This window comes from Chiloscyllium punctatum, chromosome 12, assembly GCF_047496795.1.
Source record: "Chiloscyllium punctatum isolate Juve2018m chromosome 12, sChiPun1.3, whole genome shotgun sequence".
Lineage (NCBI taxonomy): Eukaryota > Metazoa > Chordata > Chondrichthyes > Orectolobiformes > Hemiscylliidae > Chiloscyllium > Chiloscyllium punctatum.
Genome location: NC_092750.1, coordinates 17,072,440 through 17,098,849, shown reverse-complemented (window position 1 = coordinate 17,098,849; position 26,410 = coordinate 17,072,440). Strand labels below are relative to the sequence as shown.

The 26,410-nt window shown below is 44.4% G+C and overlaps 1 protein-coding gene across 3 annotated transcripts in view; it reads right to left on the bottom strand.

Annotated features, from left to right (window-relative positions):
• The window catches only part of sema3fb (sema domain, immunoglobulin domain (Ig), short basic domain, secreted, (semaphorin) 3Fb), a 257,392-nt gene that overhangs the window by 31,608 nt on the left and 199,374 nt on the right, over nucleotides 1–26,410 (bottom strand). For all 3 annotated transcript variants that reach the window (XM_072581928.1, XM_072581931.1, XM_072581930.1), the window contains 2 exons: nucleotides 22,322–22,458; nucleotides 18,902–19,016 (listed from right to left, as the gene is read on the bottom strand). In XM_072581928.1, coding sequence (XP_072438029.1) covers nucleotides 18,902–19,016; nucleotides 22,322–22,458 — 252 coding nt within the window. The remainder of the gene's footprint in view (nucleotides 1–18,901; nucleotides 19,017–22,321; nucleotides 22,459–26,410) is intronic.

Sequence of the window (26,410 nt, the reverse complement as noted above, 5' to 3'; positions counted from 1 at the left end):
ACTCATCATCATACCACTCCCTCACTCTGCTCCAACCTGGATGCACACAGTATTCCTGCACTGCCTTACTTGCCATTTTGCAGTTTGTGCTCACAGCCAGAGAGCTCATTTTACTGCTGACAATAAAAGCACAAAACTGTGGATGCTGAAAGTTGCAAATAAAAATAGTCAGTGGTGAAGAAAATCAGCAGGACTGGCAGCATCTATGGAGAGAGAGAAACACAGTTGATGTTTCTGAAGAAGTCTTATTGGAGTTGAAATGTTATCTCTCTCTCTCTCTCTCTCTCCACTGATGCTGCCAAATCTTGCTGAGTTTCTGCTGTTATTTCGAATGCAGATGTTGACTAATTTCTTTTTGCAGTTGTCATCAACTTTGAAGAATTGCCTTTGTTGCATTTATCTGAAAGCTGCTTTAGTCACGGTGTTGTGGGGAATGTTGCGGGATATTACGTCTCACTGTCGTTTCCAGCAAGGTTGGTTCCTAATCCATCGGTATCAAAGAAGAGGCTAAATTAGTGGTGCCTCATCCTGAGCTTTCAATTGTGCAGAATGCAATCTCGTACATCTTTTATAAAACTGATAGACAGCCCCTGTATGTACAATAACACCAGGGTACGGCGTTTCGACTTACTACAAAAACGTCATTGCCTTGAGTGCTCTGCCTGAAGGCAGGTCCTTGGCTCATTGTCTGCTCCTTCTCCATCCTGAGCTGTTTTCCTGGGTGTGTTAGTTAGTGGTGGCTTTCCCATTGCCTTCCTTATCTCAGGAGCAGGGCTCAGAGGCAGCTCCCAAGTCTGCCTCAGCCAGAATGGGAATCAAGTTAACATTATTCTGAACCATCAGCTAACCGGCCTATATTATAAATACATAAACTGAGTGCAGGAAGAACAAAAGCTTGAGAAATATCTCTATATATACATGTTTTTTAATATAAATATTTGGAAATTGTAAAGCACATTTGATGAATTCTATTTAGACTTGCCATATGTGAAGTACAAATGTATAAATGTTCACAATGGTATAATTCGGTGTTAAGACCTTATTGTCTGGGCTCAGTCTAGCTTACTCCAATGTCCTGAAATCCTGTCTGTCTTCTGGCTATACAGCTCTAAGGAAAATTGATTTGGGCAAACTCAAACCAGCTCCTAATGGGCATCACTCCACATACACAAAATTGTTCTGCATCAGCTGGCATGAGGCTCCCTTGGAGGATCGTTGGCAAGTGGAAAGTCTCATGCTGATGATGTCCGGAGTTGCGACAAATTGGGCAGTGTAGAAGCAACATGAACATAGATCCAATCTGCGTCAAATAGATCCAATCTGTGTCAGATCAGATCCAGTTACACTGGATTCTAAAACCCAGGATCAAATGGGGAAAAATACATTGAAAGTCATGCAACACTCCAGACCCGTCAACCAGACAAAATGCCTTTCAGCACACAGAAAATGTTGCAACTTGTTTGGTCAGTGAAGCTCATGATTTAAAAACCGATACAAGGAGTTCACCCAAAACAATGCCCTTTCCCTTGAGGAGACTGTGCATAGGTGGGAGTACATTTGCCTCAAAGTCAGAAAACCACCTGTGACTTCAAATCCCATTCCAAAGAGGCTTTGGTACAGAAAGAGGATGACATGGCAGTGTAGGACTGACGGAATGCTGCACTGTCTGCAGCAGAATCTTTCAGAAGTGGCTAAACCCAATCACACAGCTGCTATTACAGTCCTATTTATAGGACCTTGCTCTGCACAAATTAGCCGCCATTTTCTTTTTCCAGAGTAATGACTACATTTCATTGGTTGTAAGGCACTTTGTGACATCATAATATTATAAAATTCTGGGAATACAAGTAGGCCATTCAGCCCATCCCACCTGGTCTACCGTTCAATCAGATCATGGCTGATCTGATAAACCCTCAATCCACTTTCCTATCTCACCCACAAAACCCTTGTTTCACTTAATGATTAAAAATCTATCTCAGAATTAAATATATTCAATGACTCAGTCTCGGTGGCCCTCTGCAGTTAAAAAAAAATCAGATTCACCATTCTCTGACAGAAAATATTCTCTCTTATGCTGGTTTTAAATGGGTGACTCTTTGCTCTGGGATTATGCCCTCTTGTCCTCGACTCTTCCATAAGGAGAAACAACATCATAGATTTCCTACAGTGTAGAAACAGGCCATTTGGCCCAACAAGTCCACACAGACCCTCCAAAGAGTAATCCTCTCAGACCTATTCCCCTACTCTATTTACCCCTGACTAATACACCGAGCCTGCACATCCCTGAATACTATGGACAAATTAGCATGGCTAATTCCCCTCACCTGAATATCGTTGGAGGAAACCAGAGCACCCAGAGGAAACCCACGCAGACATTGGGAGAATGTGCAAACTCCACACAGACAGTCGCCCAGGGCTGGAATCAAACCCAGGTCCCTGGGTCTGTGAGGCAGCAGGGCTAACCACCGAACCACCGTACCACCCACCTACGCTGTCAAGTCGCCTAAGAATATTATATGTTTCAATAAGGTCTCTCATTCTGCCAAACCCCAGCTGGCACAAGCCCAATCTACTCAACCTCTCCACATAAGAAAATCCTGAGGGTATAAAGGAAGTAACTTTTGTTTGAGACAACCATATCCTTACAACATTATATTATAACATTACTTTCATAGGAAGGTTATCTTTAACCTGGAATGTGCTCAGAAGAGCTGTTGACAGGAATGGAGAGTTTGAGTTATAGGGAGTGGCTGGATAAGCTGGGACTTTTTACACTGTTGTGAGGTGATCTGACTGTGGTTTGTAAAATAATGAGGGGTATAGATAAGGTGAATGGCAGGTGTCTTTTCCCTAGGATGGAGATTTCAAGACTAAGGGGTTTATTTGAGAGAAGAAGGATTTAAAAAAGATATGAGGGGCAATGTTTTTACACAGAGAATGGTTCATGTGTGGAATGAACCTCCAAAGAAAGTGGTGGATGTTTAAAAGACATTTAGATAGTACATGAATAGGAAATGTTTGGTGGGATATGGGTCAAGTGCAGGCAGGTGGGACTAATTTAGTTTGGGATGATGGTTGGCATGGGCTGGTTGGACTGAAGGGTCTGTTTCAGTGCTGTGTGACATTGATTAATTTTCTTTGCATCGCTCTTTTGCATGGATTGGTGCCTCTAACCCCATCCATCCCCACCCCTTTCAACACCTCTTGGTGAGTAACAGTTCTGCAGGACCAGTGCAATACAAGTATTCTAAACTGGTCGCTATTTCAGGAATCAATGTCGGGCCGCTGCAGAATTGGACACTCCAGCCAGAAAACTGACTGCCAGTAGCTTGCCTGAAAATCACAAAAAAATCTCTACTTTGACGTCATTCCCCAGGCAAACCATCCTTTTATGGGGCTTTACTTCTCATTTGGGCTTGAAACCATCAGAACTGACAAAAACAAACTTTCTTTCGAGCAATGATTTTTGTCGTTTGCAGTGTGGTCCAGCCTATCACTGCAGGACTGATTTATACTCAAAAGCAAGACTTTGTTTTTAACACTGGGTTTCAAGGATATTTTTACAGGTGCCTGTCATGGACTTGGATCAGCTTATTTCCCATGATCTTTACCCTCCCTTCCAGATAACCCTTCTCATTATGACTGGAAGTTTACTATTAAACTTCGATACTTTGGACTCAATACTTCCTTCAAATGAAAAGCACATTTCCCCATTGCAGGGTCTGTCTGATAAACAACATAAATCTTTTCTAATAGATGTTGTTTTTAATATTGTCTCCCCCACAGTTAGGTATTCCTCATTTTTGGAATATCTCTCAGGGTTCGGAATGTGTCCAGAATATATGCTGCCAGGGAGTTGTCAGTGTTCCTGTTTTCCCCAGTAGAAGAACAATCCTCCAGACTAACAATAGCCCACATGTGGAATTCTGACTGTCTGGCTGTGACCCAGTGAGGACACCATTGCCTCAGAGTGAGAAGGTCAAGAGGTCAATTCGTAGCCCACAGACATGAATGCAAATCCAATGTCGGCACTCCAGTGCAGTACCGAGGGAGTTCTGCACTGTTAGAGGTGCCATCGTTTGGATCAAATTAGTGTCCAGCATCAGCCCCCAACCCTCCCACCCCGCCCTTCAGGTGAATGTAAAAAATTCCATGTGACTAGTCCAAAGAGAAGTGAGGGACGTCTTCCCAGTATTCTAGCCGGTAGTGATTGCAACTGGGGTCAGTTGGATCTCATTGAGTATGTATTCCCTGATTGGGGCTTCTTAGCCAATCAGAGAGCCCTGGCTGACAGATGTAAACAGGAGTCCTAATGTTAACAACATTATTTTCGCTTGGTGTTTTCACCATACTTTACATCGACACACACACGCGCACACACACCCCCCCCATACACACATACATACACACACACACTCACACCCACACACCCAGACACCCACACACAAACACACACACTCACACACACACCCACACACCCATACACACACCCACACAAATATACATACACACCCATACACATACACAAACTCACACACACACACCCACACACATACACACAACCATACACATACGCACACAACCATACACACACACTTACACACACACCCACACACATATGCACACCCACACACATACACACACTCTCACAAACACTCATACACATACAGACACACTCACACACCCACACACACACACAACCATACAAATACACACACACTCACACACACACCCACACACATATGCACACCCGCACACATGTACACACACACACACCCACACACATATGCACACCCACACACATACACACACTCTCACAAACACCCATACACATACAGACACACTCACACACCCACACACACACACAACCATACAAATACACACACACTCACACACACACCCACACACATATGCACACCCGCACACATGTACACACACACACACACACACACACACCACACACACCCAACCCCCACCCCACAAACACACACACCCACACCCACCCACCACACATATATGCACACCCACACACATATATACACACACTCTCACACACACCCCCCCCCCCCCCCCCACACACACACACAAATATGGGTACTGGGGAATATAAGGACTACTGTTTCAGGTTTATGGTAGTACTATAGGGGAGACTAAAAAATAACAGGAAAAAAATATAACCAGAAGACTCGAATATCCTCATTTCAGAAAAAAAAAGATTATATATATGATTAGATTAGATTAGATTAGATTACTTACAGTGTGGAAACAGGCCCTTCGGCCCAACAAGTCCACACCGCCCCGCCGAAGCGTAACCCACCCATACCCCTACATCTACATTTACCCCTTACCTAACACTATGGGCAATTTAGCATGGCCAATTCACCTGGCCTGCACATCTTTGGACTGTGGGAGGAAACCAGAGCACCTGGAGGAAACCCACGCAGACACGGGGAGAACGTGCAAACTCCACACAGTCAGTCGCCTGAGGCAGGAATTGAACCCGGGTCTCAGGCGCTGTGAGGCAGCAGTGCTAACCACTGTGCCACCGTGCCGCCCAGGAGTCTCTGGGATTCTCCTCTCTCGAGAGCCTGGCTCTAGAACTAGATGGTCAGAGTCCATTACACGTGCAAATACAGAGAGATGTGGAGATGGGGTACCATAGAATCCCTACAGTTTGGAAACAGGTCCTTCAATCTAACAGGTCTACACTAACCGTCCAAAGAGTATCCTACCCAGAGCCATTTCCCTACCCTATTAACCACTCCTGACTAATGCCCCTAGCCTACACATCCCTGAACACTATGGGCAATTTAGCATGGCCAGTTCACCTAACCTGCATGCCTTTAGATTGTGGGAGGAAACCGGAACACCCAAAGGAAATCCAGACAGATCCGGGGAGAATGTGCAAACTCCACACAGACAGTCGCCCGAGGCTAGAATCGAACCCGGGTCCTTGGCGCTGTGAGGCGGCAGTGCTAACCATTGAGCCACCGTGTTGCCCCCAATGGAGTTATTTCATGCCCAATATTTATTTCACAACCAATATCAGGAACATTGAACATCCAGTTAGAAATACACAGCTGTTTGTGGGACTTTGCTGTGTACAAATGTGCTGCCAATGTGGCCCTGATTGCACTTCAGAAGCACTTCACTGTCTGTAACAATGCTCTGGGATGACCTGAGTGGAAGTCTTCCTTTCATCTTCCTGTTAATATTTCTAACAGACCGAAATCTTTCCTAAATCACTGCCACTTCATAAATTGCTAATGAGCCCCTACGATCTCTCAATCACTTCCACTGCTTGATTCAAGCTCAATGTTTAAACATAAAACTCTGTCAACAATGAAACATTCTCCAATTATCACACTTCACAATGGTGTGTGGTAATTGCAGTCGATCCACTAACCGTTAGTTTTCGCATAGTTTAGAAGTTGAATCATTTTGGTACAAAAATACAGGTTTTGTGGAGTAGTTCTAATGTTTTCTGTTTAGTCTCTGCAGCGAATGAGCAATTAAATGAGCTGTGAGACACAGATCTGCAAATTGCTTCATTTTTATCTGCAGTTTGTACAAATCCTGATCCAAACGAACATTTCTTGGCCAAGCAGTCGAGCGGTTACCAGGTCCCAACAATGTAATCAGTACGTGCTTATTTTCCAGTCATAAATCAGTACTCACCTTTGGCATGACCAAGTAACATGTAGAGACGCAACATGTAAAGTGAGAAGCTAAATTCCCCAACTGCACACATTTGTGGACTCGTTTTATTCAATCATGTCTAAAGCAAAATGACACAGGGGTTTGTTCTTTATCTGAATATCTTCTGTCACTGCTTCCCATTGTGAGTTTGAACTGTTCTTATTCTAAGTGTCAAACTATTAAACTAGACAGAAGAGAAAATGACAGCTTTTGGGGGCTTGAAAGAATGTTTTTCAGCAGAAGTTTATTTTTTCATGTCACGATGAAGGCCTGTTGAAATGCGTTGTAATAGGTTTTCAGGGAGTGCCAGTCCAGGCAAGTTACCTCAGTAACAAGAAGGTTCTGGCATCCATCCTACAGTTACAGCTAGGAGGGGATGGTAGCTATCAACTATGACATTACTGGCCCCAAAGGGGATGGTTTGCACTCCATCTACTCACTAGTACAAATAGGAAGTAAAGTTCAATAAAAGACATAACTTGCATTGTTATAGCACCCTTCGCAGTCTCCGGATTGTTCCCAGACGGCTTTGCAACCAATGAAGTACTTTCAAGGTGCCGTTGCAAGGCAGGGAATATGACAATCAGTTAGCATGCAAAGATTTTGTACGCTTAACTTCATTGGTCAGTCCTTTGAGCATAGCAGTCGGGAGGTCATGTTGTGGCTGTACATTGGTTAGGCCACTTTTGGAACACTGTGCGCAATTCTGGTCTCCCTGCTATAGGAAAGATGTTGTTAAAGCTGTCTGGAAAAGATTTACAAGGATGTTGCCAGGGTTGGAAGGTTTGAGCTATAGGGAGAGGCTGAATCGGCTGTAGCTATTTACCCTGGAGTGTTGGAAGCTGAGGGGGAACCTTATAGAGGGGTTTATAAAATCATGAGGGGCATGAAAGGGGTGAATAGCCAAAGGTCTTTTCCCAGAATAGGAGAGTCCAAAACCCGAGGGCATAAGTTTAAAGTGAGAGGGAAAGATTTAAAAGGGATCTAAGGGGCAACTTTTTCACACAGAAGGTGGTGTGTGTATGGAACGAATTGCCAGAGGAAGTGGTGGAGGCTGGTACAATTACAACATTTAAAAGGGATCTGGATGGGTATATGAATAGGGAGGGTTCAGAGGGATATGGATCAAATGCTGGCAAATGGGACTCGATTAATTTAGGATATCTGGTCAGTAAGTACCATTTGGACTGAAGGGTCTGTTTCCGTGCTGAACATCTCTATGGCCATCCCACAAACAGCAATACAACAATGATCAAATACAATTCCTTGATGTGGGTTGAAGGCCATATATTGTCCAGGATCCCCACCACCACCTCCCTCCCTCACCCCGTCATTTCTTTCAAAGTAACGTCCTGCTAAGACAAGCAATCTGTCAAAATGATCCAGGAACAGAGATAGTGACTATCTGCAGGACACTCACGGGCTTCAGATCATTCCAGTTATTCAGTGATTCTTGTGAGTGTGCCTTAGGGAGGAATGCTATTGGGCTGTGGAGCTGTTTTATTGCTTCAGTCTGCAGTGCCTGTTCACCGTTTCAAGTGAACACAATGACTACAACTTAAACACTTTTCAGCTTTGGGGTGGCGTTCCAAAATTGCACAGGGCTCTCTTGACTGTTAATCCTTGGAACTGACACTATTATCACTTATAACTAAATTAAATGGAATAAAGTGATCGTTAAAATAATAGGAAATGGGATTTCACAGCTGTGTATTCAATACTAATACTACAGAGCAGAATTCCAAAGCAGTCTTCTTTGGCAGAATGTGAGAATACTGCTTTTAAGACATTGGCACCACACAACTACTGAAGGGTTTCTGACAAAACTACACTCAACATTTAAAATCTCATTAGATGTAGCTTCACATCATCTTTTGTCCAGCTTTCTCAATGCACAAAGGCATTCCAGATAAATAATTCATTTTTGCATGAAATTTGAACTCCAAATATTCCACATCCTGGTTTTTGTTTAAGCAACCCGACTGGGTTCTAGATAGACAAGGACTGAAAACTGTATCAGAGCAAGCAGACAAACATTTATTAAGCATCAGTACCACGCATGTGGAAGAGCAGGAATTCATGAAAACCTTCATCACTCAGGTCCATATGACTATTACTTCTGTTTTCCAGAAATTATTGCACTAAAGAATGGGACAGATGCAATTGAATAGCAAATCTTTCACAGTATTTGTGGAGAGGAATTGCCTAAATAAGCTTTTCATTTTGTAAGCTCAAGGCGAACATTGAGTTTCGTACAGTCAGGTATAATATGGGTATATTGTGACTTCTAACCGCAACCTGAAGTGTGCCGACTGTCATCATGGTGTCACCAATCTTGAAACCATTACCGACCTGGTAATACAGATGCATTGTTACTTCCTTTGTGCAGGGACTAAATGAATGCTTTCATGACAGTTCGTTCTGTTGACATTGATAACCAGAAGGTGCTGCCCAATATGTTCCTATAGCCTCACTTACTGTATTATACTTCTAATGTTTATAAATGTGTTCGGGAAGATTTCTCCAGTATGATGGAAAGAAAGAACTTCTTACACAGGAGAATCTGATCTCTTTAGTTTGAGCATTGTAATTCACAAATCAGGGCTTCCCAGAATTGAGATGGGGACACCAGTGGGGTCAGTTCCTACGAGTGACGTTCACCAACAATCTGTCCTGGACCACCCATGTTGATGCAAATGTCAAGAAGGCACAATGGTGCCACTTCTTCCTCAGGAGGCTAGGGAAATTCAGCATATTCATCAGGGCTCTCACTAACATTTATAGATGCGCCATAGAAAACATGGATACATCTTGGCTTGGTGTGGCAACTGCTCTGTCCAGGATCGTAAGAAACTCCAGAAGGTTGTTAACACATCCAAGACCATCATGCAAGCCCAACTTTCATCAATTGACTCCTCTACACTTCACAATGCCACAGTAAGGCAGCCAACATTATCAAAGATCCCTCTGGTTATAATCTCTTCCAAACTCTCGTGTCTGGCATAACATACAAAAACCTAAACACACATACCAACAGGTTCAAGAACAGCTGTTTCTCTGCTGTTACTAGACTTCTGAATGGAAATCCCAAATTTCAAATCTAATGTTGACCTTTCATTTTGTGCACCTTCTCTGCAGCTGTAACCTTGTATTCCTCACTCGGTTCTATCACCCTACCATCTTGGGTAGAGTCATAGAGTCATAGAGATGTACAGCACAGAAACAGACCCTTCGGTCCAACCCGTCCATGCTGACCAGATATCCCAACCCAATCTAGTCTCACCTGACAGCAACCGACCCATATCCCTCCAAACCCTTTCTATTCATATACCCATCCGGTACTGTACACAAAACACAACTTTTCACTGTACATGTGTACACATGACAATAATAAATCAAATCAAATCAAAAACTCCGCTGTAGATTTTCAGCACTGTATGAAGAAGGCATGTTGAAAGCAACTCCAGATGAACCTGCTGAAGTTGGACTATGTGAATGCATTACCCTTCTGGCTTAACTGCTACAATGAGATCTCCACGGGGGATCAGCACAGTTGAGAGCCAGTGGCCACTGTGTGTGGAAAATCAGAGGCATGTCGTTGCACCCTACATTCTCTGTGGCACTGTGCTACTCATTCCCCTCCAAAACTAAATGTTATCATTCATTTTATGAATGATGACAGCAGCGAAGCAGACAGAACCACCACCTGGAGTGCTGACTGCATTGCCAATGTTTAACTGAAGCATTCGAGTGCATCAGGAAACACAATTCCTGCTATTATTTTCCAATCTTCTTTTCTTCCCCCCCCCCCCTCCCCTCCTTTACAATTAAATATGCCACAGGGTAATTCTTTGCAGCCAGGTAGGATTAGCATTTTGTTTTGTCAATATAATGAAGCCTCTATTCGACCTCACGCCCACGAACAGAGCATGCTCCTGTTCAGCACTGCTTGCCACGGGGCTTTCTAATTACTAGCCGTCCCTCTCATTGATCCAAGCTGGGCATCCCCGATGGACAACGGCATTGAGCAGGGAGCTGGGGGGGGGGGGGGGGGCAGGAAGGGATAAGAAGTGGGAGCCAGAGGATAGTAACCTGTTGGGATGGGGTGAGGCCAATGGGCAAACACAGATCCTGTTTGACCCAGCCACGCTTCGAAAACAAAACAAAATCAAGTGCTTCCTGTCAGTACTGAAGGCTAATGAGATCCCTCAGGGAGAGCGCACGTTGGTGAATGCAAACTATATTGGGCTGACTGAGATCTCCTGAAGCCATGGCATTGCGAGCACAGCATACGCATCACTCTTCAAACTCCTTGCTGAGTCTGGCACCCAGCCCAGACAAAGTAATGATTTTTTTTATAAGCAGGCACACAGCATACTAACAACAGTATCCGGTCACTAAATGCTCCTCAGGATAAGGTCATATACTCTTTCGCTCTTGTGGGGAGGGGGGATTCTGATCCTCTGCTCCCACTTCTGTTTCATCGAATGATAGTGCAGTGTTTTAGTCGCTGATAAATTGCCAAGAGGTTCTGCAGTCAGATTTATTCAAAAGCCTTCAGCATTCTGCAGGGGGGGGTGTTTAAAGGGACATTTTGACTCTTGCCGGGAGGTTGAGATGACTCTCGGAATGACTGCAAATTCTCTCCTACTGACTTTTTAATGTCATTAATTCTGTCAAGCTGCATATGGCCTGGAACGACACAACGGTTAACATTGTGTGACTCAATCCCCTCCCTGACAGCCAGCAAGTGGGTCTGACTTCATCTCTTCTCCCCCAAGGTCCCAATTTGAAAAAGGAGGGAGGGAAGTTTCTGCCGAAGTTTCTGCAAAGTGTGCAATGTAATGATGACCAGAAAACACCCTAGGATGATATTTGGGACAAACATTGATACGAGTCCCCATCGAGGATAAACAAGGAGGTTTGCAGCAACCAGTTGTTAAAGACATGTAGGATATAGAACAGAAATAGACCTTTTCATCCATCAGATCTGATCCACCTTTAATTGATCTGAAAACCCTCAACTCCAACTCCACTGTTCTGCTTTTTCCCTAAAATGCTCGATTCCCATATTGGTTAGAATTCTGCCAATCTTGGCCTTGGATATACTTAATGTTCCAGCCTTGAACAGCCTTCTGTGGGAAAGAATTCCACAGATTCACCAACTTCTGAGGGAAGAAATTTATCCTTATCCCTGTTTTAAATGGGCAACCTCCGCTTCTGAAATTATGTTCTTTAGTCCAAAGGGGTCCTAAACTGGTTACAACATTCCAGATGTGGTCTAACTTGTGCCTTGTATAATTTTAGTGAGACCTCTCTGCTTTTATACTCAGAAACCACCCACTTCAATGTCCATAAAAAAATATGAAGCTGATGGGGACTAGATCGGGTTGGGATATCTGGTCGGCATGGACGGGTTGGACCGAAGGATCTGTTTCCATGCTGTACATCTCTATGACTCTATGACTCTATGACTCTATGACCAGTGTTGCAGTGACCAGATGTATCATGGGAAAACCAGAAGAAGAAGAAGAATGAGGGAGAGATTTGACTACATATGTAAAGATATCTTGCTGCAAATGTATAACAACCTTAGTGCGCCTGTACCTGAAGAACTGTTTGTACAGTTTGCATTCCTTATATATTCCTTGCCCTAAACACAGTGGAATGCAAGTTTGCTTTGGATGTTGGGATTGTCCAATGTGGAGAGTGTAAGAGGGATAGGCCTGTGTTCCGGAGAGAGTTGAATAATATAAAGTGGTCTCATTTTAACTTACAAAAATCTTACAGGATGGTATCCCTTAGCTAGTGAGTCTGAAACAAGGGGGACATAACCTCTGGATAATGGACAGGCTATTTAAGAGTGAGGTGAGGGGATGTTTCTCCATTCAGAGGATTATGAATCATGGGAATTACCTCCTCCAGAGAGCTTTGGAAGTTTGGTCATTGAGCAAGGTCGAATTTGATAGATTTCTGATATTGGTGACATCGAGAGATATGGAGACTGTGTGGGAAAGATGATCAGCCGTGATCTGATTGAAAGGCAGACCAGGCTCAATGGGTTGAAATGCCTACTCCTGCTCTTATCTTCCCATGGCAGTGATGTTAGAGAAATATTGGGAGCGATACCAAGAATTCATCTGCTCTTCTTCAAACAACACCATGAAAACCTTTACATCTGCCTGAGAAGTCTTGGTTCAAGATCTCACCTGCAGGACAGCACCTCTGACAGTGTAGCACTCCATCAATACTGAACTGGTGCTTTGGCTCAAAAAAACGTTGTGCTCAAAACTCTCTGATGTGTACTTAAATCTGCAATTGCCTGAATCATGGGTGCAAGTCCTACCCCTGAGTCAGGTGTAGGGAGCTGGCAAGCTCACCTTCCACTCTGAAGACACAGCTAGCTACTCCACAGGAGTCACTGCAGGAAGAAAGCACATTCAAAACCTGTTACAATACCCTCCAAACCATGTTCTCAGTGAAAATGGAGTGACAGAGCCACCTTTGCTGACAGTTCCCACACAATGTTGTGCCTTTAAACTCAGGCAGAACCTCACAACAGCATCACAGGGCTCAACAGCCCCAGTTCCTGACAATGGTGTACTGTAAGCTAAAGCTATCACCTGGGCAGATTAAACAATCCAGTCAAACATTTGGCTCTCGCTGTTACAGTTTAGCTGTCCCATTGACTTCCACTGTGAATGATTAAAACCAGATTGGGAATAGAACCACATGAACATGAAACATGCTCTGGATGAACACACTGCATAAACTTATGCCGAGTATATGTTAATAGACTCCTAACCTGTAAAGTCCCTGAGCTGAGATAAATCTCAATGCTTTTATTGTCGCACATTTCTTCCCCACCTTTCAAACTATACATGACCTCAGTATTTTATTGGTGCAGGATTTCACAAAAAAAAACAATTCATTAAGATGCTGCTGCATCTTCTGTAGGTATCTTTCAACATAATCTGATCAAATTTGATAGCACAAAGAACTGATTTCATTAAAAGTGACTTGATAGCCAATCCTGTGGTGGTTTACAGAAATAATGTTTTTGAAAAAAAGCACATCCTGTGAAAGTTTATTGTCTCGTACACAGCAGGACAATTCTCAAGACTACCAATAGTTTACGCCCGGAATTGGGATTCTTGCGAATTATCCTGATGAGTGCAAGATAAGATGCTTTGACTCAGGTTCTGTGCTAGGTAAAAACTAGGACTGCAGATGCTGGAAACCAGATTCTAGATTAGAGTGGTGCTGGAAAAGCACAGCAGGTCAGGCAGCATCTGAGGAGTAGTAAAATCGACGTTTCGGGCAAAAGCTTTTCATCAGGAATAGAGGCAGAGTGCCAGCAGGGTGGAGAGATAAATGAGAGGAGGGTGGGGATGGGGAGAAAGTAGCATAGAGTACAATAGGTGAGTGGGGGAGGGGATGAAGGTGATAGGTCAGGAAGGAGGGTGGAGTGGATAGGTGGAAAAGAAGATAGGCAGGTAGGACAAGTCATGGGGACAGTACTGAGCTGGAAGTTTGGAACTGGGGAGAGTGGGGAAAGGGGAAATGAGGAAACTGTTGAAGTCCACTTTGATGCCCTGGGGTTGAAGTGTTCCGGGACGGAAGATGAGGCGTTCTTCCTCCAGGCGTCGGGTGGTGAAGGAGGCCCAGGACCTCCATGTCCTCGGCAGAGTGGGAGGGGGAGTTGAAATGTTGGGCCACGGGGCGGTGTGGTTGATTGGTGCGGGTGTCCCGGAGATGTTCCCTAAAGCGCTCTGCTAGGAGGCGTCCAGTCTCCCCAATGTAGAGGAGACTGCATCGGGAGCAATGGATACAATAAATGATATTGGTGGATGTGCAGGTAAAACTTTGATGGATGTGGAAGGCACCTTTATGGCCTTGGATGGAGGTGAGGGAGGAGGTGTGGGCGCAGGTTTTACAATTCCTGTGGTGGCAGGGGAAGGCGCCAGGATGGGAGGGTGGGTTGTAGGGGGGTGTGGACCTGACCAGGTAGTCCGGAGGGAATGGTCTTTGCGGAAAGTGGGAAGGGGTGGGGAGGGAAATATGTACCTGGTGGTGGGGTCCGTTTGGAGGTGGCGGAAATGTCGGATGATGATTTAGTTCATGCAAAGGTTGGTAGAGTGGAAGGTGAGCACCAGGGGCGTTCTGTCCTTGTTACAGTTGGAGGGGTGGGGTCTGAGGGCAGAGGTGTGGGATGTGGACGAGATGTGTTGGAGGGCATCTTTAACCACATGGGAAAGGAAATTGTGATCTCTAAAGAAGGAAGCCATCTGGTGTGTTCTGTGGTGGAACTGGTCCTCCTGGGAGCAGATACGGTGGAGGCGGAGGAATTGGGAATACGGGATGGCATTTTTGCAGGAGGTAGGGTGAGAAGAGGTGTAATCCAGGTAGCTGTGGGAGTCGGTGGGTTTGTAAAAAATGTCGGTATCAAGTCGGTCGTCATTAATGGAGATGGAAAGGTCCAGGAAGGGGAGGGAGGTGTCTGAGATGGTCCAGGTAAATTTAAGGTCAGGGGGGGAATGTGTTGGTGAAGTCGATGAATTGCTCAACCTCCTTGCGGGAGCATGGGGTGGTGCCAATGCAGTCATCAATGTAGCGGAGGAAGAGGTGGGAGTGGTGCCGGTGTAATTACGGAAGATGGACTGTTCTACGTAGCCAACAAAGAAACAGGCATAGCTGGGGCCCATACAGGTGCCCACGGCTACCCCTTTGGCTGGAGGAAGTGGGAGGATTCAAAGGAGAAATTGTTAAGGGTTGAGGACCAGTTCGGCCAAACGAATGAGAGTGTCGGTAGAAGGGTACTGTTGGGGATGTCGGGATCAAGTTCTGTGCTGCTAAACAACTATGTGTTCACCGAGAGACATGGTACATAACAAGTCATGGTACATGATCAGCAACTGTACATGGCAAGTCATGGAATATACCTACTACAGTACGGAGTATATACACTGTGGTTTGAACTTTACTGTGAGTTGGCACATAATCAGAGTGCTTGTTATGGTTCTGTTCGCCGAGCTGGGAATTTGTATTGCAGATGTTTCGTCCCCTGTCTAGGTGGCATCCTCAGTGCTTGGGAGCCTCCTGTGAAGCGCTTCTGTGATGTTTCCTCCGGCATTTTTAATGGTTTCTCTCTGCCGCTTCCAGTTGTCAGTTCCAGCTGTCCGCTGCAGTGGTCGGTATATTGGGTCCAGGTCGATGTGCTTATTGATTGAATCTGTGGATGAGTGCCGTGCCTCTAGGAAGTCCGTGGCTGTTCTCTGTTTGGCTTGTCCTATAATAGTAGTGTTGTCCCAGTCGAACTCATGTTGCTTGTCATCTGTGTGTGTGGCTACTAAGGATAGCTGGTCGTGTCGTTTCGTGGCTAGTTAGTGTTCATGGATGCGGATCATTAGCTGTCTTCCTGTTTGTCCTATGTAGTGTTTTGTATAGTCCTTGCATGGGATTTTGTACACTACATTGGTTTTGCTCATGCTGGGTATCGGGTCCTTCGTTCTGATGAGTTGTTGTCTGAGAGTGGCTGTTGGTTTGTGTGCTGTTATGAGTCCTAGTGGTCGCAATAGTCTGGCTGTCAGTTCGGAAATGCTCTTGATGTATGGTAGTGTGGCTAGTCCTTTGGGTTGCGGCATGTCCTCGTTCCATTGTCTTTCCCTGAGGCATCTGGTGATGAAATTGCGCGGGTATCCGGTTTTGGCGAATACATTATATAGGCACAAAACACTACATAGGACAAACAGGAAGACAGCTAACGATCCGCATCCATGAACACTAACTAGCCTCGAAACGACATGACCAGCTATCCTTAGTAGCTACACATGCAGATGACAAGCAACATGAGTTCGACTGGGACAACAGACAAGCCAAACAGAGAACAGACAGGGAATTCCTGGAGGCATGGCACTCATCCACAGATTCAATCAATAAGCACATCGACCTGGACCCAATATACCGACCACTGCAGCAGACAGCTCGAACTGACAACCGGAAGTGGCAGATTCAAACCACTACAAATGCCGGAGGAAACATCACAGAAGCGCTTCACAGGAGGCTCCAAAGCACTGAGGATGTCACCTAGACAGGGGACGAAACGTCTGCAACACAAATTCCCAGTTCGGTGAACAGAATCACAACAACGAGCACCCGAGCTACAAATCTTCTCACAAACTTTGATCAGAGTGCTTACCACGCCATGGTACACATACATTCCACAGAATTGCCGGAGGTGGCTCTGTCTCTCTGATTTGCTGGGGTAATGAGTTCCAGATTTTGTACAGATGGAATAATCTCAGCAAGGATTTTCTGTGAGGTATTTTACATCCTCTTCCTTCCTCTTTTTTTTAGATCTCCTCACATTACACAGCATTCTCCCAGTGGAGCCTCTGCAAATGCTGCTCTGTTCTGGGGAAGGCAAGTCGTCTTTTTTTGTTTTAATCAGATCTGCTAACATTTCCACTGCCTCTGGGATGTTTTTGGACTAAGTTTTTGAGTCCTCGGGCAGCAGACCAGGCTGTGCTCGGTAAGCAGAGAAATTTAGAGGAATTCTCCCAGGGCATTAGGTTATTCCAAGTCAATTTCTCGAGTTAAAGTCCATCAGGGCAGCACTAAATTCAGAATACTTGGATATTCTGATTTCCTCTCTCACCATTGGAATACAAACCCACTTCCCTTTGATAGTTGGTCTGTGATTAAAAGCCTAATGTGGGAAGCACAGTGTTCCTTCTGCAGAACAATTGCAAGTCTGTTTATAGAGAAAGTGTTTATGATTTTGCCATGCAGGAGACACCTCAACCAACTCCCTCTCCTAACCCTTGCAAGATATTGCAACTCAATATCACAGAATTGTTAGTGTGCAGTAGGAGGCTGTTTGACCCATCATATCTATGCTGGTTCACCGACTGAGCAATTTGCGATAAGATTAGATTCCCTACAATGTGGAAACAGGCCACTGGGCCCAACAAGTCCACACCGACCCTCTGAAGAGTAACCCATCCCTCTACATTTACCTCTGACTAATGCACCTAACACTATGGGCAATTGAGCATGGCCAATTCACCTGACCTGCACATCTTTGGATTGTGGGAGGAAACTGGAGCACCCGGAAGAAATCCATGCAGAAACAGGGGGAATGTCCATATAGACAGTCACCCGAGGTGGGAATCAAACCCAGGTTCCTGGTGCTATGAGGCAGCAGTGCTAACCACTGAGTTACTGTGCCACCCCGGTGGCAAAATTCTTCTGCCTTTTTCTCCCGTGACCCCTGTACTCCTCCCTTTCTAGATAACACCTGGACTCCCCCTTGGATGCCTCAATTGAGTCTGCCTCCATCCTGCTCTCAGGCAGCGCAATCCCAACCTTAACCTCCCACTGCGTGAAAATGTCTTTCCACAAACGAAGCCATTGCATTTTTTGCCAATTAATTTAAATCTGCACTGTGTCATCCCAATCCTTTTCATGAATTGGAATAGTTTCTCTCTACTGACTTGATCCAGGCCCCTCCAGATTTTCAATCCATATATCAAATCTCTTGCAGACATCTCTCCAAGGAAACAAAGTCCAATATCTCCAATCTATCTTTGTAGCTGACGTTCCTCATCCCTGCATCCATTCTCATAAATCTTTTGCGCTGTCTCCAATGGTTTCACATCCTTCCTGAAGGGTGGTGCCCAGAACTGCAATACTCCAGCTGAGGCCAAACGTGTGTCTAATGCAAGTTCAACATAACTTTGCCCTGTAGACTGCTCCCCTATTAATAAAGCCGAGGATACTGCATGATTTATTAATCTCGCTGTCAACCTGATCAATGCCTAATGCATATCCACACTCAGGTCCCTCTGCTTTTGCTTATGTCCATGACAAAGAAAATATGAAGAAGCAGAGTATTTATTGTGCAGTATATCATTCTGTCATGTTACTGTATAATGAGCAAACATTAATATCATAGTCCCCTTCTCCAAAACTATCAGGTTTTTAAGGTGAGGGAGCTGTGGGGAGGTTGGTTTATAAATCCTAATTTAACGCACCATGACAGATCCCCAATACTCCCAACAGGCCCAACAAAATGAGCCAGAATTAAATGAAAGTATAGAATCAAAGTAGCAACAACAGCTTACATTTGTATAGGGACCTTAACGTAGGAAGATGCATTACAAAATCCCCTAATCTAAGACTGGTAATTGGGATTACTTACGGAGCTCATCAAAGTGTGTCTCAATTCCATCAGGACCTGGCACTGAGCAGATGAGGCGAGCTTTCAGGAAGGTGCTCCATTTATTAACAAGGCAACAGTGGCCACCGTCATCATTCTGTAAAAGAAATAGTCATATACGGATTGACCAAAAGAAGGACAACTCCACCTACCATCCTGGTATTTGCATATTGCAATGTGAATAAGATTGTTGCTTAGTTTTGGCAGTCATAGAGTCATAGAGACGGACAGCATAGAATCAGAACCTTTGGTCCAACCCGTCCATGCTGACCAGATATCCCAACCCAATCTAGTCCCACCTGCCAACAACCGGCCCATATCCCTCCAAACCCTTCCTATTCATATACTCATCTAAATGCCTCTTAAATCTTGCAATCGTACCTGCCTCCACCACTTCCTCTGGCAGGTCATTCCATACACATATCACCCTCTGTGTAAAACAGTTGCCCCTCAGGTCTCTTTTATATCTTTCCCCTCTCACCCTAAACCTAAGCCCTCTAGTTCTGGACTCCCTGACCCCGGGGAAAAGACTTTGTCTATTTATCCTATCTATGCCCCTCATAATTTTGTAAACCTCTATCAGATCACCCCTCAGCCTCCAACACTCCAGGGAAAACAGCCCCAGCCTGTTCAGCCTCTCCCTGTAGCTCAGATCCTCCAACCCTGACAACATCCTTGTAAATCTTTTCTGAACCCTTTCAAGTTTTGCAACATCTTAGCAATAGGAAGAAGACCAGAATTGCATGCAATATTCCAACAGTGGCATAACCAATGTCCTGTACAGCCGCAACATGATCTCCCAACTCCTGTACTCAGTACTCTGACCAATAAGGAAAGCATACCAAACGCCTTCTTCACTATCCTATCTACCTGCGACTCCACTTTCAAGGAGCTATGAACCGCAATCTCTATTAATTAATCTACAATAGACCAAGACATGAAGTGAGGAGATTTCACTTTAGAACCTACCAATCCAAAGATGCCTGTCCCTCCTAAACATGTGACCCTGATCACATGTCAGGCCTCTCGCTGGCACATCAGGGATTCCTTCAATATCAAACCTGTTTCAATTTATTAGTCAAACACCGCGCACAGCTCCACTTATTGACATAATCTATCCCACCAATAATGAGGTCATCTTGTTCCACACAATATTGAATAGTTAAGGTTGTGACAACTTGTAACACTTCAGCAACCTCCATTAGAAAGAGAACTACAGCTGCTGAACCTGGGCTAAATTTAAACAGCATTGACACTGTTTTATACAACCATGGGAAGAACAAGCAGAAATAGGCCATTAGACCTCTCAAACCTGTACCACCATTCAACAAGATCATGGCTGATCTGACTGTGATGTTAATTCCACTTTCTTATCTACTCCCCCCTCCAACCATACTCTTTGACTCCCTTGACAATCAAGATTAAATCTAACTCAACTGTAAAAACATTCAATGACCCAGCCTCCACTGGGGAAGAGAATTCCACAGACTAACAGTTCGCAGAGAAAAACAATCCTCCTCATTGCTGTCTTAACTTGATTCTGCCAAGTTCTCTCAGGATCTTATGTGTCTCATTGCATTTACCTCTCATTCTTTCAACTCCAGTGGATACAGGCCCAACCTTTTCTCATTAGATAACCTCTTCACATCAGGAATCAGTCAAGTGCACTTTCACTGAACTGCTTCCGATGCTATTGCATTTTTTTCAAGTTATCATTCCCAAAACTGTACACAATGCTCCAGATTGGTCTCACCAACACACTACACACTGCAGCAAATCTTCCCTCCCTTTCCCAGCAAACCAAACTTTCCAACACTATTCCCCTTGCAAAAAACAATAATACCATTGGTTTTCCTAATCTTTTGTATAGCATTTATAGTGGTTGTTCTTCTGAAGTGGAGACTTCCAACACTCCTGTCTGTACAAAATTTGAAAGTGTTTCAAGTTGCTCTGCTGCCCACTTTGATATTTTACTATAAATTCTGTGTCCTATGATCCTGCCCCACTCGCTAACTGATGAAGGAGCAGTGCTCTGAAAGCTTGTACTTTCAAATAAACCTGTTGGACTATAACCTGGCGCTGTGTGATTTTTAATTTTGTCCATTATCCCGTCAGTGGGAAACCTCTGCATAACAAGGTAGAAAGAATGTCGCGTTATTTCAAAAGAAAGGCCAAATTGTTGGGTCCTGAATGCCAAAGTGCGAGCCAATTAAAAAAGAACACTGATAGCCCAAGGCTTTATCTTAATCCATCAGGTGAATACAAACATAGGTACAGTATCAATCGCTGGACATCAACATATCCTGTCATGATTTCAGTAACATGGTAGCTAACATCTGTTTTTATGGCCTGGGTAAAAGTCAGGAAGCCAGTAATTTTCAGATGAATTATTAAAGTAACGTTTCCTCAATTCTTTCTGTTCCAGTTCTGTGACTCCTCAGTGAGATCTGTGGCAGCATTAGTCAGGGTGGAAAGATCCTTTGAGAGTGGGAGGGAGTGGAGGACCATTGAGAGCAGAGGTTTGTTAAAGGGGCAGCGCATCTGAATACCTCAACTGGATGTCACAGCAGCCATTATTTACTCATTTCAGCTTGAGTTTCCCTGTTTGGGAAGCCCTGCGTTCAACCAAAACTTCATTGACCTTTTCAGGATTGATCCAACGGGTCCCAATGCCTCTCTTCAAACAAGGCCAGGGGAGTCCTTCTTGGTGTACTGGCTAATATGTGCCCATCAATACAGATGATGTGGTTGGTTAATGACGTGGAGGTGCCAGTGTTGGACTGAGGCGGATAAGGTTAGAAGTCACATGATACCAGGTAATAGTCCAACTGGTTTATTTGAAATCACAAGCTTTCGGAGTGCTGTTCCTTCTTCACCTTAGGAAGGAGCAGCACTCTGAAAGTTTGAGATTTCAAATAAATCTGTTGGACGGTAAGCTGGTGTCATGTGACTTTCCATGGTTGTATAACACATTGTAGGATTTGGTGCATAACCTCAGGGCTATATTTGCACACAATACCATCAATAAACATGTGCCAGTGTTTTGAAAAGTAACTCGATGATTGTGAAGTCCTTTGGGACGTCCTGGAGGGAAAGGGGAGGGGGGCCTAAATAAATTTAAGTACTTTATTTTCTTTCCTGTTACAGTCAGATATTTTTATTAGCTGTCTCAAAAGATTTATAAAAGAACAAATAAGATGGATTTAGAAATAGGATTTTGTGTTTTTAAGGGAGGAATGATTCAAATTTTCTTTTCATCATTGTTCGCTTTTATAGTTTATATGTCAGTAGATTTTGATTTTTTTATGTCGGAATATTTGATAGGGGAGCTGCTATTCCAGTGGATGGGGAGAGTGTTGCAGAATCTCCAACCCCATAGCCACTGAGTGAAAACTGACATACCAGGCAGATCCGTCCTATCCTCGAGTGAATAGCTGAACTTCCACTGTCGCTTGATTTCTCCCGGAAAAAGAAGTAAAGCTTATCATCGTTACGTTCACCGCTGTCTGGGATTAACTGAGCGTGGACAAACGCTGGGTCTGAAACCAAATCGAAAATAGATGCACAGTGAGTGATGGTTCAATGAAAGGCTTACATTTATATCGCACTCTTTGCAAGCACCAGATTTCTCAAAAGACTCCATGGGGGAAGTCACAGAATTGTTAAAGTACAGAAGAAGGCCATTTAGACCTTCATGTCTGGACTGTACCAGTTCCAGTCCCCATGTCCCTGCACATTGTTTTTTATCCAAATACCCATCCAAAGTCCTCTTGAATTCAACTGAAGCTGCCTGCACCTCATTTCCAGGCAGTGTGATCTCTACCTGAACTACTCATTGAGTGAAAAAGCTTTTTTCTCACATCACTTCATTTGCACATCACTTTAAATCTATGTCCTCACCCGTCCAGTACCAGTGAAATATGGTCACTATTACAATGTAGGAAACATGGCAGCCAATTCACACTCAGCTAACTCCCACAGATTATATGTTCCTTCATGATATAAATTGCTGGATAAATATTGACCACCACGCTGGCGATCTCTTCCCCGCTGTTCTTCGAAGTAATAGCTTTTATTTATTCACTTCTGGGACTTAGGCATCATTGGCTGTCCAGCATTTTGTACAGCCTTCCATTAGTTTCCCTCTAGAAGATGGGGCTGAACTGCCTTCTCAAATCACTGCAATCTACATGCTGTAGGTTGACCCCGATTGTTGATAGGGAGGGAGTTGCAGGATTTTGACCCAATCGTGAAGGAACGGCCATATATTTCCAAGGCAAAATAGTGAAGGATTTGGAGGGGAATTTGTAGGTGGTGTTCTCATGTATCTGCTGCCCTTGCTCTTCTAGATGGAAGTGGTTTGGAAGGTGCTGTCTGAGGATCTTTGGTAAATTTCTGCAGTGAATCTTCTTAGATAGTACACACTGCTGCTACTGAGTGTTGGTGGTGGAGGGAGTGGATGCTTGTGGACATGGTGCCAATCAAGCGGGCTGCTTTGTCCTGGATGGTGTCAAGCTTCTTGAGTGCTGTTGGAGCTGCACCCATCCAGGCAAGTGGGGAGTATTCCAAAGCACTCCTGAATTGTGCCTTGAAGACGTTAAACAGGTTTTGGCGAGTCAGGAGGTAAATTCACAACATCTGATCTGCTCTTGTACTGTGTTTATATGGCAAGTCTAGTTGAGTGTCCAGTCAATGGTAACCCCTTGGATGTTAATAATGGGGTTTCAGTGATGGTTACACTATTGAATATCTATGGGATCTGGTATCTTTCAAACCCACTGAAGGAATGAGGTCTGAATTTATCGACTGAATTCAGACTATGACTGTGCAGCACTCTCTCAGTGCTAAACTGGAGAGTCAGCTGTGATTCTTGGTCTCAGCCCCTGGAGTGGGATTTGAATTGGGTACATTTTAATCCTGAGGTGAGAGGGTTACCAGTTGGGTCAGTGCGGACCATATGCATTTCACAACTTATTTCACTTCCACAGTGGCACACAAACCATAACCCAGATGTTGAAGGTCAGGGTCGCAATACTCATTTCCAAACCAATTGGTTGCCCACTCCAGAATCTCAAGCACAAAAGCTGGACTGACAATCTAGTGGAATGCCACACTGTCTGCGGTGCCGGGTTACAGGTGCATCTACTCATTATCATGTTGTTGCTTGAGGGACCTGACTATCACAGACTGACTGCTGCACACTATGTTCCTGTAATGGCAAGGCTTTAGTAATGGCTTCATTGCCTGGTCAAGGGCTTTAGCATATCTAAAACCCATAAAGGATACAACATAATACAGCATATTGTGGTTCTGTTTGCTGAGCTGGGAATTTGCGTTGTAGACGTTTTGTCCCCTGTCTAGGTGACATCCTCAGTGCTTGGGAGCCTCCTGTGACGCGCTTCTGTGATGTTTCCACCAGCATTTATAGTGATTTGTATCTGCCGCTTCCGGTTGTCAGTTCCAGCTGTTTGCAGGAACCGGAGTTGTTCATATGTGGCGCTTAGGCGGTTGGCACAGGATTCCCATTTCCTGGCTTGTCTTAGCGTCTCTCGCCCATAGGTGTTCAAAGTTTGGGAGAAGATTTGTAGCTTGGGTACAACCGGAAGTGGCAGATACAAATCACTATAAATGCCGGAGGAAACATCACAGAAGCGTTTCACAGGAGGCTCCCAAGCACTGAGGATGTCACCTAGACAGGGGACGAAACGTCTGCAACACAAATTCCCAGCTCGGCGAACAACAACGAGCACCCGAGCTACAAATCTTCTCCCAAACTTTGAATACAGTATATGCCCAGTTTTCTCGCAGTACCATTATGTGACCTAGTTAGAGTACAGAAGCAATCGGATCTATTATTAACTTGCTGTTACACGCCATCAAGCTCTAAATGGAGCCAGACCAAAAAACATTTTTTAAATAATTGGAAATGGTGTAACATTGATATAAAGGGAATAAAAGTCTTGGTCAAATTGAGTTCAATTGCTCCAGTATCAGCCTGGTAACTGATTAACTTTTGCTCTCTGCTTTGACCCCTGCATCTTTCTGTTTGTTTCACCCTATACTCTCTACTTTGGAGTTCAGTCAGGTGGTGTATACATCAACCTGTATATATATTGTGCCCTTTGTAAATTGCAGAAACCGCAAAATCGAACCGACTCCTGTAAAACGGATGCACCCACCTCCTGAGTGCAAAGAATGAGATGTCATCTGAATGCAATAACCAGTATTGCAATAACTTATGGAAGGCATGATGCTGGGATAGAAATGCCGCAAGCATTGATGGGCTGAATTGCTCTTCATACAATGTTGTAAGTTTCTATGTTTCTCTAGAAGTGAAAAAACTGGAAAAGCCAGTTTAGAAACTCCAGGTGAGATCAGAGTGATTAGAACAGAGCTGTTAGTAAGCATCAGTCTCTCTCACAAATTGGCAAGACACAAGCTCTGGCACTATAGGCTATGCCTATTGGCTTAACAATATGACTGCTACTTCAGAGCACTACTGGCTGCTGTTTCAGTTCCAATGTGGGAGACTCAGGGTCAAACAACAGCCATTATAAAGAAAGGATTCCAGGACATCATAAAATCCCTCCACTTTTGAAAATAGGCCATTAAGCCCATCAAGTCCACACCAACCTTCTAAAGATCATCCCATCCCATCCCTCGGTCTTGAATTTCCTCCTGGCTAATCCACCTCACCTGCACATCTTTGGACGGTGGGAGGTAATCAGAGCACTCAACTTACACAAACACAGGGAGAATGTGCAAACTCCACCCAGATAGTCACCCAAGAGTGGAATCAACCCCAGGCCCCTGGTGCTATGAGACAGCAGTGCTAACCATTGAACCTCTGGACCAGGAAGGAGCTGTTGGAAAAGCAGACCTGTTGTAAGTCCTGCTCCCCATCCAGCATGACATGAATAGAAGGGAAATGCAAGAAACGCAATCCACTTTTAAGAGTTAAAAGCTCTTATTCTCCCTCTACTCAGCAGTTAATCTCAGTGCTCCTGTTTAATGAGACTGAAAGATAAAGGCCCATTGGAACTGTGACAGATTGGGTTGTACTGGAAGCAAGCATCCGTGCTGCTATTTGGACCCATTAATGGCACTGACTAAACATGAGTTACTGCAGACAGTCAGTTCCTGCCTGGTAATTTAGAATTTGACCAAAGTTATTATACACACGGGTCCTGAATCTCATGGAGCCATGCAGCTTTAAAAATGGTTGGAATATTCAGTAATACTGGTAGCCCAACCTCCCCAGGAGGGAAAAGGCCTATTTAAGAAATTCCTTCTTTTTTGTTCCCTCCCTCCTCCCTGCCTGAATAAATGAGATCCTCATTTTAATGTATTGCATGCTGTCCTGAGGTGAATGCTCTAACAAGGGATTTGGGCTTACAATTTGATTTGTGCTGTGGGCATTTGTGAAGCATAACTCTGGAATGTGAGCAGTTAATATTGTGGACAGGGTGCAGGAGATTAGGTTCTGGGAAT